The following is a 16688-nucleotide window of genomic DNA, read 5'->3' on the forward strand; positions in this document are numbered from 1 at the left end:
GTCGTGGGGGTCCCAGATAAGCAAGAGACCAGCTCAGCTCAGCTGGGTCGCGTCACTTGACGATTGTTACAAGCCGAGACACCCGCTGCTTTCGGAATCTCGGGGGAAGTACAGTACATTACACGGCTCGCATCTGGGGAAACACAAGCCCGTATAGCCTGCCTGCAGAAGGCCATCGCTAGTTAACTACCAAGTCCCGACACACTCCCTGCCTGTCTTGGGGAGTCGGAGTCTGCCTGTCTTCGGGGCTCAATCAGGCATGACTCGCCGCAAAGGCGTCTCTCTTGCCAGCCTACTTGAGCCTGTCTATGGGTCTTACCTGGAAATAACGGCACTGCTAGCGCTGTCAAGTGAACAAAGTTGGCCGGCGCCGGCCAGTTACCGTTGTTACTGCTTCCTCGCGACGAGTTCGTGGCGTCGCCTACTGATAGCTGCACCGTATTATACTCGGTGATTTTACCTGTTCTATGCCGCGCTCGTGAGCACTCCTTCTCATCTCAGCCCTCTCCCCTTTTCTCAATTATTATTTTCTTCTCCTTATCTTGGCCACAAGCAAGGCTATCCCGGTCCAATATGGCACCCACTACCATTGACCTGGGTGGCCTCCAGACCGAGAACCGGAACCCAAGAACCACCACCATCGACCAGGTTTCCACGGAGCAGCTGTGTCGCATACTTCACGAGGAGGACTGCCGCGTCCCTGCCGCCATCACGCCATGCCTGCCAGAGATTGCCAGGGCCATTGACGCCCTGACGGAGAGCGTCCGCCGCGGCGGTCGCGTCTTCTACATTGGCGCCGGAACAAGTGGGAGGTCCGTTCCAACTACCGCTACCAACATGGATAAGCGCTCGGCTGACCAATTCCCAGGCTCGGCGTGCTAGACGCCTCTGAGATCCCGCCGACCTACTCGGCGCCCCCGAGTCAGTTCGTCGCGCTGATTGCAGGCGGCGACGACGCCCTGCGCAGCGCCAAGGAGGGCGCCGAGGACGACAGGTCCTCTGCCAAGGCCGACCTTGACGCCCGCGACTTCCAGCCCGGCCTGGACTGCCTAATCGGCATCGCCTCCTCCGGCCGCACCCCGTACGTCCTCGGTGGCCTGGCCCACGCCCGGGCCCTAGGCTGCGTCACCGTCGGCGTCGTCTGCGTGCGGCCATCCGCGGTGGAATCCGAGGGCAACGCCGACCACCTCATCAGCGCCGTCACCGGGCCCGAGTCCGTCACGGGCAGCACGCGCATGAAGGCCGGCACCGCGACGAAGCTGGTGCTGAACATGATCAGCACGGGCATCATGATTAGGTTGGGCAAGACGTATGGCAACTTGGTAAGCTCAACCAACTGCCTCCCGTGTGCGAGGTCAGCAATGGACTAACGCGTGGGATGAAGATGGTAGATCTCAAGGCAACGAACATCAAGTTGCAGCAGCGCGCTAGGAACATTTTACGGGCCATTGGTGGTCAGCGCTGTCATCAATCTGATGAAGAGTTAGATGAAATACTCGCAGCCAGCCGCGGCAGCACCAAGCTCGCCGCCGTAGTCATCGTCCTCGGAGTCACCCCAGTGGAAGCCGAGCTGCACCTCGAGCGCAACAACGGCGTCCTCGCCCACGTATTTGCCGAAGCTGCAGAGCCCAAACCCGACGCTACGGCGACCAATGGCGACGATGGTGGCCTCGTGCTTTGCGTCGATGCGGGGGGCACCAGCTGCAAGGCTGTGATCCTCTCCAAGAACGGGGCTGTCGGGGCAGGCGTCGGAGGCCCATGTAACGTGTAAGTCTTGGTTGCCCGCGCCGAGACCTTTTCCTCGTCTCACCCTGCTTACTTGTTTCATTTCGCTGACTATGTCATGTGGCTTGCAGAGCCAGCGTCGGGCTGGACGCCTGCCTGTCAGCTATATCTGACGCCATCCAGCAAGCCACGGATTCATGCTCGGCGACACGCGGGCGCAAGTTCTCGTCCGTCACGTTCGCGGCGGCCTGGGTCGGCATCGCCGGATACGACGCGCCCGCTACGCAGCCCTCCATCAACGCGGGACTGTCCAAGCTGCTCAACCTCGGCGTCGGCGACGGCCTCGTCGTGACGACCGACGTTGACCTCCTACCAGTCGCGTCGTCCGCTTCCTCGGAGGCGGTCGTCGTGCTGGTCGCGGGGACCGGGTCCATCGGCATGAGCTTTCGCAGAGAGGAGGACGGGCGCTTCGCCCGCACAGGGCGCGCGGGCGGCTGGGGCTACCTGCTCGGCGACGATGGTTCCGGATACGGCATCGGGCGCGAGGCCCTCCGGCTGGCGCTGCGAGCAAGCGATGCGTGCCGCGTACGCAGAGACGCGGGGTCGCAGCAGCAGCCCATGCCACCACTCGCCGCCGCGATAGTTGACCACTTCGAGACGACGAGGCCGGAGGAGCTGCTCAGCGCCATCATGGTGTCCGCCACCGCTCCACAGCAGCATCACGCCGTAATGGATAGGACTAGTCGCATCGCCGGGGTGGCCAAGACCGTGTTGTCCATGGCGGGGACGAATGAGGACGCGGACCGCATCGTGGCCGCCGGCGCTGGCAGCCTGGCAGAGCTCGCCGCCCTGCTGGTGTCTGGCCAGGGGATCGAGCCGTCTAGAACCAGCCTGGTTCTGGCGGGCGGCCTCATGCAGGACGAGGGGTATCGCGGGCGGGTGGTCGGCTCCGTCGAGAGGGCAGGTTACAAGTTTCAGCAGGTCCAGGCGGTGCACCATCCAGCCATGAACGGAGCGAGGTTCCTATTATCGCAAATCGACAGATCAACTTTGATGGGTTTCAACAACTCAGACAGGACAGTTGGAGTCGTATAACATCACACTGCCCGTCAAACGGCCAGAAGCAGGCACCATTTAAGGCCTATAAAGTTTAAACAAGAAGCTTGCTTTTTCTGACTTGTCTCGTAACTAGCCTTTTGGCGTTGGTCGCGTCCCCCTGGTCGGGATAGGAGCGTTTGTGTGTTCGTGTGTGGCTGTGACTGAATCGCGCAAGGGTACTATATCGGGCGAGAGGAGATGCGGCTCAACTACTGTCAAAAGCCGATTTCTTCCCCGATACCCGCACTAGCTGTAACGTTTAAGTCGGGCAGCGACGGTACAGCCAAGAGGACTGTGGGCCACTCACGTTGTATTCAAATTGCTGGCATCGCAACTGGAAGGGGGAGGCATTTTTCCCACCTTGTCCCTCCACAATGGAGACGGAGGTGTTGTCGTTTCTCTTCGCCACCACCACGGGGCCCCAGGTCATTCTCCGGTTTGGGGTCCCCTCATTATTTGCAAATCCGAGTGTTCATGTCATGTTCCTGGTCTTGGGGGGCCGAAAAATCCCCGCGAAAACGAGAAAACACGGGCGCGTGACCCGACGGGCCCTGTTCTTCTGGAGAGTAGACATGCGAGAATGCTTCGTCTGCGCATGTCACGCGCTCCACATTCCTCAATGACGTTTTGATTGTCGTCCCGGCTGTGCCGAATAAAGTTGAACGCCACGTAGCGAAAAATTGAGATGGTGGCAGTCCGGCATCTTCTGGAATTGCTGCTAAATAAGCCCAGATCTTGGCAGGCGCAAGGGTGGGCTTGGGCAGGTAGTAGGCTGCCCCCGAGGCGTGTACGTAAGCCTGGACAATATCCCAGAAGATTGATAGTTGGCTTTTGAGTGAGACTCCAAGTTGAAAAGGAGCAAATTGTCATTGGATTTCAATGCGTATTTGCCTGAGACACGCGCTGATCTATCGGTGCGTAAATTTTGGCTCTCAAGGCCCTGAATCTGATGGTGTTGCTACCAGTTGTAATGGATCTTTGGTTGTGAAGTGGCTAAGTTGTGTGGGCCGTAGTTAGCCTGGCACAGGCCCAGGCCTAATAACAACACGACGACAGCATACCTTTTGTTGCCTCCAACGCGTACCTCCCAGAGGCAAGCTCCGCTGCGATCAAAACAAAATCAAAACCTCTTTGGCTCCTACAATTGCAGCAGCATCCCATACATATCCAGCTAAAAAGATCTCGAAGTAATATGCGCAGCTGTAAAATCCAGATGTTTGATGTGTTTACTAGCGTCGATATCCGTGCGGCCTCCGGATATAGAGCTCCTGCATTTATCAGCACAGCGAATAGCATCATCTCCTAAAAGATCCTTCATCAAGTGGCTGGTTAAAAAATACGTCTGCCACTGGCGTACTCACCTCGGTTTTCAATTCATCAATTAGGATTTTTTTTTTTTTCAACTTGTTTCAAAGCGCGACGAGGCCAGCCACACGACTGCCTCGGAATCAATGACGGCGTCTCGCATCCGTCTTGTTGATGCAGACGCCGGCCATGGATAGAACCGCCGACCCTCACAGCCGCACTGTAAAGCGAAACGCGACGGCCTGCGAACACTGTCGCACGGCCAAGGCGAAATGCCAGCCTAGCGAGCAGCCCGGCGTGTGCCAAAAGTAATCTGAGCCCCTCCGGATCATCAGCGTCGAGTTCGTGCGCTAAAATGCGGTCGTAGATGTTTCATCGCGAGGAGAGAGTGCATCTCTCGGACAAAGGCTCGCCCACGCAGAGCGCGGCCGTCTTCCAAGTTAGTCGCCCTGCCCTGCCAGCAGCATCTCCGCGTATCCTGGGTAGTTGAGCTCAAGCGTTTTGTTCAGTATCGCACAGGCAGAGTTCGCGTCCCAGCCGCCACCGCCGCCGCCTGGCCAGCCTACGACTTTTACCATTGAGACTTTGGTGCCGGCAAGGTCACGTCGGGATGACGGCTATGAAGGCTTGCGAGATCTGCACGATCAGGCGTTCGTCAACGCCTTTGACGACGACGGTCTTGCGCAAGAGACGCCAACCCTAACTCACTCAACGACCACGCCGTCGGTGGCCTCAAGCACATCGCGAGCCGCCGCGGACATCTGGCGCAAGCCCCAGTTCAACACGGCCTCCGCGCAGGAGCTCCTCGAGAGATTCGCCAGCATTTCGCAGAATCTTCCCTTTGTCAGGCTCTCCCGCGATTGCACGATCCCGCAGCTGGCAGCGACGCAGCCGTTCGTTCTACTCGCCATATTGACGGTCACGTCCGGCTCGGGATCGGTTCACAAGCACTCGCTGTACGACGACGAGTTTCTCAAGATCCTCGGGCTGAAATACGTGTCCGGGAGAGATGGGAGCCTAGAGTTACTGCGCGGCCTCCTCATTTACTGTGCATGGTATGGTTGCAGAGACACGAAAAGTGCCCAAGTTCAAGCTGACAACCGCGATGGCAGGTATCCGTTCCACCTCAAGCCGAAGAACTCTCAATTGGCTCGATGTATGCGCATGGGTTCGGATATCGTGCATGATTTGAACTTGGACGAGAATTGCCTCGCTTTTGAACCTTGGGAGCAAGGAGTACGTGCGGATGACCTGGACAAGATTCGGACATACCTTGCCTATGTCTACCTTGTATCCACGTAAGTTCTATAGCTGCCAGACGCTGGAAAGATGGCTGACGCATCCGCCGTGCCGCAGGTATATTGTTGTCTGGAAAGGTGACCGATTCGTGAGCACTCGGCAGCCTCCGTGGACAACTACCGCCATCGACATCTTGGAGAAATATGGTGAGGATGATGACGATCGCAGACTGGCCATCTTGGCGCGCTTATCGACCCTATTCTCAGAAGCTTCCAGTGCCGTCAACGGCAGAGATGGCATGGAAGTACGAGATAGCCAGCTCATTCTGGTCGGCCTCTCACAACAGTACCAGCAGGTTCGAGATAGTCTCTCGTTCCGGTTTCCGGGCATTTTGAGTGAGTGTCACAGTCGCCACCATCAATTTTGGCTAACGAAAGAGCAGACGAAGCGGTAATTCGTATGCACACAATGTACCTTGAAATATATCTCGAGACTGGCAGCCTTCTTTCCTTCCCCGTTGCAAAGACGGCGCTGTCAGCTCGGAGAGCGCGCTTCGCGCCTCCAATAGCGCGAATGAACAGTGCAGTCAAGAAGCTCGAGGCTTTCCTGGACGTCGTCGCGGAGCTCGAGGACGCCGCCATGCTCGCGTTCACCGTAAACGACTGGACGCATCTCATCATCGTCCTGACGCTCGCCTTCCGCCTCTCCTTCCCCGTCGCGCTCTCGCCGGACTTTGACTGGCTCTCCGCGCGGCGCGCGATGCGCCTCGACCAGTTCCTGTCCAAGGTCTCGCGCGGCGGACCAGCCGAGGGCGCCAGTGGCATCCTGGCAGCGAACCGCGTCGTCCTGGGCGTCCTCCAATCAAAGTATAACCAGCGTCTGGGTACCCTTGCAGATGAGGCTGCGGCGGCGGCGCGCTGGGGCAGGAGCGCGGGATGCCCCGTGATGGGCGGCAGCGGTGGCGTGGCGATTGCGCAGTGGGATGTAGGCCTGGGCGAGACGCCGGCGCTGTCGACGGATCCTGACATGCCGGATATGCTTCCGATGCTGCACGACATGTGGTCAACGGGGGGGGTGGGATGGCAGGACTTGGACAAGATTCCGTGGGACGCGTTTGGTGATGAGCAGTTGGGTGGGGGCGTTGACGGTTGGCCGATGTAAGACTATTTGCCGCGACATCCCACCACGTCATCACTTTGGGGGTTGGGGGGGAGGGTTGATTTTGAAAATTATGTTCAACTATAATTTGCATTAAATGCGCGTTTTGGGTAATGCTGCGGTGTGCAAGTGTGTCTTCCCATCGTAACTAGGTGTCTGGTATACCCTCATGGCGCAACACCGAAGGTTTGAGCTCGTCCTATCGACCGAATTAGCACGTAGGCTGAGAGCTTGGTCGGGCCAAGAAATAGGAGCAGGTTTAGCGAATTAATCACACCGAAAGAAAATCAAGAGAGTTATTCAGCAGCTCCGGACCGCACAAACAGCCAAACAAGACATGTCAACGTCTCAATATCGATATAGGGTAAGCACCTCATCGCACATGTTGTCTAAAGAGGAAAGAAATCCATTGTCAACGCCTGCGCTATGCCCTAGATACGTGAACCGTGTGGTCGATAGACTATTCCAAATGACCCTCTACGCCGCTCTTTATCCCTTCCAGCACAGCCGCCCACTCGTTGTTGGCCTTGTATTTGGTCAGCTCCTCGAACCTGTCGCACGCGATGCGGCGCACTAGTAGCATGTCCTTGGCCCGCTTCAATGAGCGACCTTCCCCGTGGGACAAGAAATCCTGAAACCAAGCATCCTCGGTAGTATCAAACGGGAGAAACACGAGCTCCCTCGCCTGGCTCGTGATCTTGTCGTCATGGCTTCCATCCAACACCGACGCAACCAGCCGCTGGAAGAGCTGCTCCCGCGCGTGGTCGGGGAACGTGCGCGAGTACAGTAGCGCCTCGGTGACGTTTGTCCTCGCCATGGCGTCGAAGAGGAGCTCGACGGCGATTGACGACTTGAGGACGGGCCGCACCGATGTATAGTACGCGAGCGGGAGAGTGTAGTCGTCGTTGGGGGCATGCTGGACAAGGGCGATGATGATTTCGTCAGAAAAGTCGGGACCGAGCGACGGATGCGAGACATATTCGAGCGCGCTCTGGGAGAAACGCATGTTAGCTCAGTAGCGGAGAGTAGAGGAAGGGGACGACCTACCGCGAATTCTAGTTGGTCCATGTACCATAAGCCTTGCATGAAGATCTGGTAGTTGGCGGGAAGCCCAGAGGCGGTGATGAAGTCTTGCGAGATATACGGGGGGCCGTTGGGGCCGTCGAAATCAAGAAGTATGTAGTAAAAGAGCGAGAGCTTGTGGTGAGTCGGCATGGAGGCATCGCAGACGCTCTGGTGAAGCTGTTTGAGCGCGCTATCGGTCTTGGGAGGGTACGCCTTGGCTGGGGACGGCGGATCAGTCTTCTGGACGTGGAGAACGAACAAGATGGCACAAACCTTTGGCGATGCCAAGAGTGCGCAGGACGCGATCGATGAAGAGGACGCCGGACAATGTTTTGCGATGGGCTTCAATATCTTGCTGCAGTTTGCGGTCGTACGGCATGTGTAGGTCGGCAGGGAAGACCTGCTGATACTGCGTGTAGTCTAGCATAGTGATGAATATGTGTAGAAAGGATAAGCAAGCGAAGTCAAAATGCTTGGGTGCTGGTTTGGTCGAGGGGAGCTTGTCGCAAGCTCGAGGTTTTGTATGAACAAAATCGGGGTGTAACTAGTGACCGCGATGCCCCACTAAACAGCTACTGTGATGAGGCGGGAAACGCCCAAGAAATGAATGGAAATATTCATTTAAATTGGAATTTTTTTTTCGTAGCTACGATGCAGCCAAAATTTATAGCATGAATGTACATATTTGAGGGAGGTGGCTTATTCGTAATTCTGGTAGAAGGGCTTTTGCATTTGCTATCCTGTTCTCTAACTGCTAGACGCTGTTGAACCAGAACTTATAATGCAGCGGCTTGGCCACGTTTACGAACGAAAGACAAAACAAATAGAGAATGAAATATGAATCAATAGAAGGGCTTGTATTCAATTGTTGAGAAGGAAATACCCAGAGCCCTACGACCCTCAAACTGCTTGGCCCACCTCTCTCACATCAGCGCCTTGTGAGTGGCCGCGCTGGGGCCATTGTTTACAAATCCCCATTTTGGGCAATTCCAAACAAAAGCCACTTAGCCTTGGTTGGCACAGGGCACAACACGCGCGGGGTGATCACGCCTGATTTCATCACTAACACCACAGATTGTCTCAAGAAGAAGCGACCTACAATTGGAAACGCTGTATTTCTGTTGAATTTCTGTCCGATACTTCATATTTTCGATTGACAGACGCGCACGGCTGCGACAGCCATATTCACATCCACAATGTCGGCCGCGCCAACACGGTCGTCAAGACGCGTTGCCAGCCGCCGCAAGGCCGTTGTTGACTCTGACGATGAACTGTCGGGCATCAGCAAGAGCCTAGACGACGAGCCCGATGAGCTCGACCAAGACATCTCCCAGCTGCCGCAGCGCCGAACGCGAAGCGGTCGCGCCTCGATTGCCTCTACCACAACCGCCAAGCCTAAAGCGACGAGGGCCGCGCGCAAAACATCAGCTCCCGTGCAGAGATCAAAGGTAGAGCCTGAACCGACACCGGAACCTGAGGAGACACTCGCGCCTGCAGCAGAACCTGACCGAGATGAAAACGCTGCTCGCGACCCCGCTGGCCACCTGGTCAAGACCGAGGTCAAGACCGAACCGTCGCCCTTGGAGTCACCAAAGCGTCCCCGCCGAAGTGGCACACCGCGAACATCCCTCGCTGAGAATCCCAAGCTCGCGCCTCAAACACCCAGCAACAAGCCTTTGTCGCCGCATCTCGGTGGGCCTGGCGCATCACCGCTTGGCGATATCACCGGCATGAACACACGCCTCCCGGATGTTACCCAGACGGTGAAGCCAATGAGGTCCATGGATACGTTTCTTGATAAGCCGCTCGATATCGTCGTGAAGCAGCGCACCATGGCGATCCCGTTCGTCGAGGATACCACACCGAAATCGCGTATCGTTATTACCTACCTGATCCTCACAAACTTCAAGAGTTACGCCGGACGGCAAGAAGTCGGACCTTTCCACGCTACCTTCTCGTCCGTAGTCGGGCCCAATGGATCCGGAAAGTCTAACGTTATTGATTCGCTCCTCTTCGTATTTGGTTTCCGTGCCAGCAAGATGCGACAAGGCAAGATCTCGGCTCTTATTCACAATTCGGCGCAATACCCTGACCTCGACCACTGCGAGGTCGCCGTTCATTTCCAAGAAGTCATGGATCAGGTTCGTCGTGCTGTCGCTGCGTCCAGTCACCTCGTCAATACTAACAGTAGCCTAGCCTGGCGGTGGCCATGTTGTTATTCCCGACTCGGAATTAATCATCTCCCGCAAGGCGTTCCGAAACAATTCGAGCAAATACTATATCAATAACAAGGGTTCCGACTTTACAACTGTCACTACCCTCTTGAAGGACAAAGGTGTAGACTTGGACCACAAGCGTTTCCTGATCCTCCAGGGTGAGGTCGAGTCCATTGCTCAGATGAAGTCCAAAGCCGCAAACGAACACGAAGATGGACTTCTAGAATATCTCGAGGACATCATTGGCACCTCCAAGTATAAGACGCCCATCGAAGAATCAGCTGCCGAGGTTGAGTCTCTCAACGACATCTGTGTTGAGAAGAGTAGTCGTGTGCAACACGTCGAAAAAGAGAAGAGTAGTCTGGAGGGCAAGAAAGATATTGCCCTTGCCTTTATCCGCGATGAAAATGAACTCACAATCAAGCAGTCGGCCCTGTACCAACTCTTTCTACACGAATGCAACGAAAATATCAGCGTTACGGAAGAAGCCATCAACCAGATGCAGGCGCAGCTCGATGAGGAACTCGAAAAGCATCAAGGCAGCGAGACCCTGATCAAGGATCTCCAAAAGCAGTATAAGCAAGTAAGCAAGGAGCTTGATGCGCAAGACAAGGAAACCCAGGCTCTTGCAAAAGAGATGGCACAGTTTGACCAGGAACGCGTCAAGTTTGACGAGAAGAAAAAGTTCCTCGACGACAAACGCAAGAAATTCGAGCGCACCATATCCAACGCCGAGAAGGATTCTACGACAGCCGACGAAACTGTAGCTGAGAGCTCAAAGACCATGGAGAAAAGCACCAAGGACGTCGCAGATCTCGAGAGCCAAGTTGAGGCCGAGGAGGCCCAGCTCATCAAGATTCGAGAGGGCCTTCAGGGCAAAACGCAAAAGTTCTCGGACCAAATCGCCGTCAAGCAAAAGACTTTGGAGCCTTGGTTAGAGAAGATCAACGAAAAGCAGTCAGCCATTGCCGTTGCCGAGAGTGAGCTGACCATTCTCCAAGACAAAGAGAGTGCGGGTGCCGTTGCTCTGCAGGAGCTTGAAACCAAGATCAAGACGATTGAAACTACAAAGGCGGAGAAGGCCAAGGAGCTCAAGGCATGTGAAGCTCAAAAGTCAAAGCTGGCCAAAGAGGCCGAGAAGATGCAGTCAGAACTCGACATCCTCTCCGAGCAGGAGCCCAAGATGCGAGCCAAGATCTCCAGCACCAGACAGAAAGCTGACGAGGCCCGCTCAAGCCTAGCAAGCACGCAGACGCGAGGCAATGTTCTTGCCGCTCTCATGCGCATGCGCGAATCCGGGCGTATAGAAGGATTCCATGGCCGCCTCGGCAATCTTGGTACGATTGATGAAAAGTACGATGTCGCTGTCTCTACCGCTTGCGGATCGTTGGACAACTTCGTCACTGAAACTGTTGAATCTGGCCAACAATGCATCGAATATCTTCGCAAGAACAATCTCGGCCGCGGTAACTTTATCTGCCTGGACAAGCTCAAGGACCGAAGCCTTGCTCCAATTCAGACCCCCGAGAACGCTCCCCGTCTGTTTGATCTGGTCAAGCCCCAGCATGACCGCTTCCGACCTGCATTTTACCATGCTATGCAAGACACACTTGTAGCAGTTGACCTGGCCCAGGCCAACCGAATTGCTTATGGTGCCAAGCGCTGGCGAGTTGTTACTCTTGCCGGCGAGCTCATTGACAAGTCTGGTACCATGTCCGGTGGTGGCACAACTGTCAAGAAGGGGCTCATGTCATCCAAGCTCAGTAGCGACGTCACCAAGGAGCAGGTTTCCAAGCTGGAGCAAGACAGAGATACATGGGAAGCGAAGTTTCAGGAGTTTCAAGAGTACCAGCGAGAGTGCGAGAATCGCATGAGGGAAAACAACGAAGAAATCCCCGCCCTCGAGACCAAGATCCAGAAGATTGGACTCGAAGTGGAGAGCGCGACTCGCAACATCGCTGATCTGCAGCGCCACACCAAGTCCGTCAGCCAAGAGTATCGGCCATCTGCCACGGATGCTTCAAGAATCAAGGAGCTGCAAAAGGAGATTGTCTCACTCAACTCTGGAATCGAGAAGCTACGTGGTGAGACTTCCAGCGTCGAGGAGGAGATCAAGGCGCTACAGGACAAAATCATGGAAGTCGGTGGCGAGAAACTTCGCATGCAGCGTGCGCTTGTGGATGGTTTGAAGGATCAAATCGCGTCACACAACGAAGAACTTTCCTTCGCCGAGGTTCGCAAGGCCAAGGCCGAGAAGCAAAAAGTTAAGCTGGAAAAGGACGTGGCCAAGGCCGCCAAGGAACGTGATGCTGCTGTTGCAGAACTTGAGAAACTCGAAGACGACATCGGAAACCAGGGCAGCAGGGCGGATGAGCTTCGCCAAAGTGTTGACGAAGCACGGGCGGCGCTCGCTACCAAGAAAGCTCAGCTTCAAGAATTGAAGGAGGAGCTGGATGTCAAAACCTCTGAGCTCAACGAAACCCGTGCTATTGAGATTGAGATGCGAAATAAGCTAGAAGAGAACCAAAAGGCTCTTGCAGAGAACCAGAAGCGTCATCGTTACTGGGACGACAAGCTCTCCAAGTTGGTTCTCCAGGACATCAACGACCTTATTAGCGAGTCCGCGCCGAAGCGTGCAACACCTGCTCCCGAGACCCGCGCAGACAAGTCTCAGGTCGACTCCGAAGACGTTGACATGGAGGAGGATGAGCACGCAGACAAGGGCGACGTTAGCATGGAGGGCACAGAGGCCTCCCAAGCCGAGCAGCCTGAGCGCTCAATACACCAACCACAGGAGCTACCTGAATACACCCCTGATGAGCTGGCTGAGATGAGCAAGGAAACCCTGAAAGGGGAAATTGCCGTTTTAGAGGAGAAGACGCAAAACGTGGCTGTTGACCTGGGCGTTCTTGCCGAATACCGTCGCCGTGTCGAGGAACATGCCGCAAGGTCTTCCGATCTTCAGACAGCTCTTGATCAGCGTGACTCTGCCAAGAAGCGCTGCGATGACTTGAGACGCATGCGACTGGAGGGCTTTATGGCCGGCTTCAGTGCTATATCCCTACGCCTCAAGGAGATGTATCAGATGATTACCATGGGCGGTAACGCTGAGCTGGAACTGGTCGACAGCCTGGATCCCTTCAGTGAAGGCATTCTGTTCAGTGTCATGCCTCCGAAGAAGAGCTGGAAGAACATTGGCAATCTCTCTGGTGGCGAGAAGACGCTGAGCAGTCTTGCGCTTGTGTTTGCTTTGCATCACTACAAGCCCACGCCATTGTACGTCATGGACGAGATCGATGCTGCTTTGGATTTCCGAAACGTAAGTTTACCTACTCTGACCGTCTCCATCTGACAGAGACTCAATTGTGCTCGCCAAATATTTCCTTCTTTATCATCTTCTTCTTGATCACTGACCCTTTACAGGTTTCCATCGTTGCAAACTATATTAAGGAGCGGACTAAGAACGCCCAGTTCATTGTCATTTCACTCCGAAACAACATGTTTGAGCTTGCTGCTCGTCTAGTCGGCGTGTACAAGGTCAACCATATGACAAAGAGTGTGACAATTGAGAACCAAGACTACATTGCCCGCCCACAGCCACCACCACGGCCGACTATGGGTGGCCATACGACAACACTGGCGCTGAGATGATGAGATGATGAAACTCGTTGGCGTTGTCTAGAGTCGCTTCTTTCTATAATTTCGTACATATGTTGATGTTTACGACTACCTGCTTTTTAATTTTTTAATGAGAAGAGAGCGCTGAGGAACGACGTCTTCTTTTTCGTGTCGCATCTTTTTTTTTGGTATAGAACGTTGCACATATAGATTACGTGCGTGGGATTTGGAAATATTCATGGTTCCTGTGCGGGAGAAGTTTGCTGGGTACGATTTGCTTGCTTGCTTGCTAATTGCTATATTCACATGGAAATCTGTCACTTCCTTTGCGACACTGTGATATTGTCAACGCGAGACCCGTGTAGGACAAGGCACGCTCCTGTTCCTCGAACTACCGTTTCCGACAGAGACATATGCTGTGCACTCGAGCTGACAGGACCTCTTCCGCGTCCTGCCCCTGGGGCCTCTATAGTTTGACAGGACCTTGCTTGGCCTCGGCTGTGCCATGTGCTACCGCATTCGCGAGATAGCCCAAGCCGAGTCTCTGGCGAGATTGCCTTGCGCCGAATGCAAACAATCTTTTCAGCTGGTGAGGGAGCGGGCAGGCTTGCAAATTATAAATTCCAGGCGACTGCTCCCTGGAATTCGATGGTCGAGACGAGAGAGTTTAAACGGACTGCCCAGCGTTTTCTAGCGATTTAACCATCATCATGTGGCGCCCAATTCTTCTTCTGCTCGCTGCCCTCGGTGCTGCAGCGCTTCCGGCTGTGCAGGATTATGACGGATGTACACGCGATGACCTCTTCAAGTCTTTGCAATGGGACGGAGAGGAGTTTTGCAGCATGCTCCTCGACCCTGACTGTTACACCTCCATCAGTACACCGGCTGAGTATGCCACCTACGGCTCTGACAAGCTGTCCTCCTACGTAAGTGAAAAAAAGTCACAAATCTCCAGGAGACATAAACCCACGACTGACAATTGAACTCAGTGCTCGTGTGTTTATGAACCATGTCAGCCTGATGCTACCAGCTCATCAGAGAGATCACTTCCTTCCTACACTCACACGTACGTATGCCTTGAGCGGAGGCACAATGTCAGAACTAACATGATGACAAGCAGGTCTCGTACTCGCACCCACTCCTGGGAGACAACGTCGTCTACGGAAACGAACAGCTCATCGACCCATGCTCCAACTGTACGACCGCCTTGGCCAACCACCAACACGACTTCGCTGACAGGCTCGACCTCAACGTGGGACAATGAGACTACTATTACCCCAGCACCAGTTACTTCTGTGACAGTTTTGCCTGGAAATACCACTTCCACTCCGGCGTCAAATGCTACGTCGTCAGTATCGACCTCGACGTGGAACAATGAAACTACCGCCCTATCACCAGTTACTTCGGTGACAGTCTTACCTGGAAACACAACCACCCCCACTCAGGCCTCAAATGCTACATCCTCAGCAGCTCCTGAGACGGAAGTCTCTTCAATCAATGTTATCCCTGGTAACGCCACTTCTACTCAGGTCTCGAACGCGACGTCCTCTTCCACGGGAGTCACATCTACTACCACTCTCACTGTGAACGCCACAACTACTCTGTATTCAAATACCTCTACGGTGATCACGCCCATGCCAGTTCCTGTGATTACCCCCCCTACGGATTTTACATCTTTCCCGCTGCCCAACACGATCCCGGTGGTGAATACCACGACGCCAGCAGCAACGCCAACGCCTTTCCCCGCCGCCAACCTCACCGGTGTCCTGCGCGGACCAGCCCCGTCTTCGCAGGCGTGCCACTCCCGGCCCGTGGCCAAGGACGGCGCCGCGCACGTCGCGAACCTGGAAAACGAAGATATCCGCCGGAAGAACCTCACACTCGCATTTCCGTACGTGGGCTTCGTCAACTTTGACAGCGACAGCGTCACGCCGCTCTCCCTGTCCGTCCGGGACGCCGCCAAGGGCTCGCACGTCATCGACGTCTCGGATCCGACGGCCGTGACCATATTCGACTCGCGCAACAACTCGATGCGGCTGGACGCCACGGGCATCCACTTCGTCACTGGGCACTGCAACCTGACCGTGTCGTTCTTCGTTGACGACATGTACGGCCAGCTCGCTCGGCAGTCGCTCGACGTGTGTTCCAAGGGTGCCAAAGCACTGCTGGCCGGCGACGATGAGCCATCGTTTATGCAAACGCTTCTCCTGAGCGACCAGTGCGGTGACCCGGTCAGCCCTCGCGTCCGGCGGTATCCCGACCTGCGCGTCGACGACGAGCCGTGCATCCCCGTGCCCGGCGACCACTCCAATGGCACGTGGACGTTTGACTGCCCGTGGGAGGGCGTCGGCGTCGGTCCCGCCGCCGCGCAGCGGTGCGTCGCGTCGCTCAAGCGGCACGCCGTGAACTTTCTGCTCTACGACCCGTTCAACGGCGGCTGCGCCGACGTCTCCAGCGTCGTGACGCTGCTCGAGGCGTCGGCGCAGGACATGCTCAGCACGGCGGCCCTGCAGGCGGAGCTCCACGGGCAAATCGGCGGCAACGACACGGACCGCTTCTACAAGGCCGACGACACCGTCATGTACTACCTGCAGCTGTGGGAGACGCTCAAGAGCACGCTCTCCCGGATGCGCGGCCTCAACCCGGGCCGCGGCAGCAACCTCAAGCAGTACCTCGACACGTACGACCGCTTCCGCAACTTTGCCGTCGACGCCTGCGCGAGCGTCAACAACGGCTCCGTCGCGCGCGACCCGGCCGTCCTGAGCCTGCGCGCCGGCAGCAGCACCATCCCGGCGCTGGCCCGCCTAGTCGACGTTCCCGTCGGGGGGACCGTCCCGCTGGCCGCGGCGGTCCAGGATCCTGCAAAGGTGGCCTGCTGCCCGAACGGTGCCGTCTCGGTGACGGACGAGGTCACGGGGAAGTGCGCGTACCCTCCCGAGGCGTTCGTGACGGGCACGGGGTGCGTCTGCGGAAGGACGGTGACACAGGCGTCGGTGGCGTTCAGATACAGGCAGTGCGACAACTTCGTCAGCCAGTGCCGGGCGGACTCGGACTGCGCCGCCGCGGGTTACGCGAACTACCAGTGTCTCATTGGAAGCTGCTGCGGTACGGGCGTCTGCTTTGACCCGTACGAGTGCTCTCGTAAGGACGTTGCCTTGCTCCCGGGTAACGCGCTCGAATAAGTGCGGAAGCTGGGACTCGCCTCGGCGGCGGGGGGTGCTGTAGACGAGATTGAAGTGTTTTTGGACGTTGTGCCTGCTTGGT

The 16688-nt window shown here is 56.0% G+C and overlaps 5 protein-coding genes across 5 annotated transcripts; 4 read left to right on the forward strand and 1 right to left on the reverse strand.

Moving 5' to 3' along the window:
* Nucleotides 1–573: 573 nt before the first annotated feature.
* Nucleotides 574–2820, forward strand: ISF_07000 (N-acetylmuramic acid 6-phosphate etherase; the record flags this gene model as incomplete). The annotated part of the gene is made up of 4 exons (XM_018850604.1): nt 574–812; nt 869–1322; nt 1385–1767; nt 1857–2820. The coding sequence occupies 4 exons, from the start codon at nt 574–576 to the stop codon at nt 2818–2820; spliced, it is 2040 nt and encodes a 679-aa protein (XP_018702249.1).
* A 1675-nt stretch (nt 2821–4495) lies between these two features.
* ISF_07001 (hypothetical protein) lies at nt 4496–6528 on the forward strand (the record flags this gene model as incomplete). The annotated part of the gene is made up of 4 exons (XM_018850605.1): nt 4496–4567; nt 4615–5426; nt 5485–5762; nt 5810–6528. 4 exons carry the CDS (start codon nt 4496–4498, stop codon nt 6526–6528), a joined length of 1881 nt encoding a protein of 626 aa, XP_018702250.1.
* Nucleotides 6529–6985: 457 nt separating this feature from the next.
* ISF_07002 (hypothetical protein) lies at nt 6986–8017 on the reverse strand (the record flags this gene model as incomplete). Its single annotated transcript, XM_018850606.1, has 3 exons — nt 6986–7516; nt 7573–7808; nt 7864–8017. The coding sequence occupies 3 exons, from the start codon at nt 8015–8017 to the stop codon at nt 6986–6988; spliced, it is 921 nt and encodes a 306-aa protein (XP_018702251.1).
* A 769-nt stretch (nt 8018–8786) lies between these two features.
* On the forward strand, nt 8787–13457 carry ISF_07003 (nuclear condensin complex subunit Smc4; the record flags this gene model as incomplete). The annotated part of the gene is made up of 3 exons (XM_018850607.1): nt 8787–9731; nt 9787–13125; nt 13230–13457. The coding sequence occupies 3 exons, from the start codon at nt 8787–8789 to the stop codon at nt 13455–13457; spliced, it is 4512 nt and encodes a 1503-aa protein (XP_018702252.1).
* A 677-nt stretch (nt 13458–14134) lies between these two features.
* ISF_07004 (nuclear condensin complex subunit Smc4) lies at nt 14135–16606 on the forward strand (the record flags this gene model as incomplete). The annotated part of the gene is made up of 3 exons (XM_018850608.1): nt 14135–14350; nt 14545–14620; nt 14706–16606. 3 exons carry the CDS (start codon nt 14135–14137, stop codon nt 16604–16606), a joined length of 2193 nt encoding a protein of 730 aa, XP_018702253.1.
* Between the last annotated feature and the right edge of the window lie 82 nt (nt 16607–16688).

This window comes from Cordyceps fumosorosea, assembly GCF_001636725.1.
Source record: "Cordyceps fumosorosea ARSEF 2679 chromosome Unknown scaffold_19, whole genome shotgun sequence".
Lineage (NCBI taxonomy): Eukaryota > Fungi > Ascomycota > Sordariomycetes > Hypocreales > Cordycipitaceae > Cordyceps > Cordyceps fumosorosea.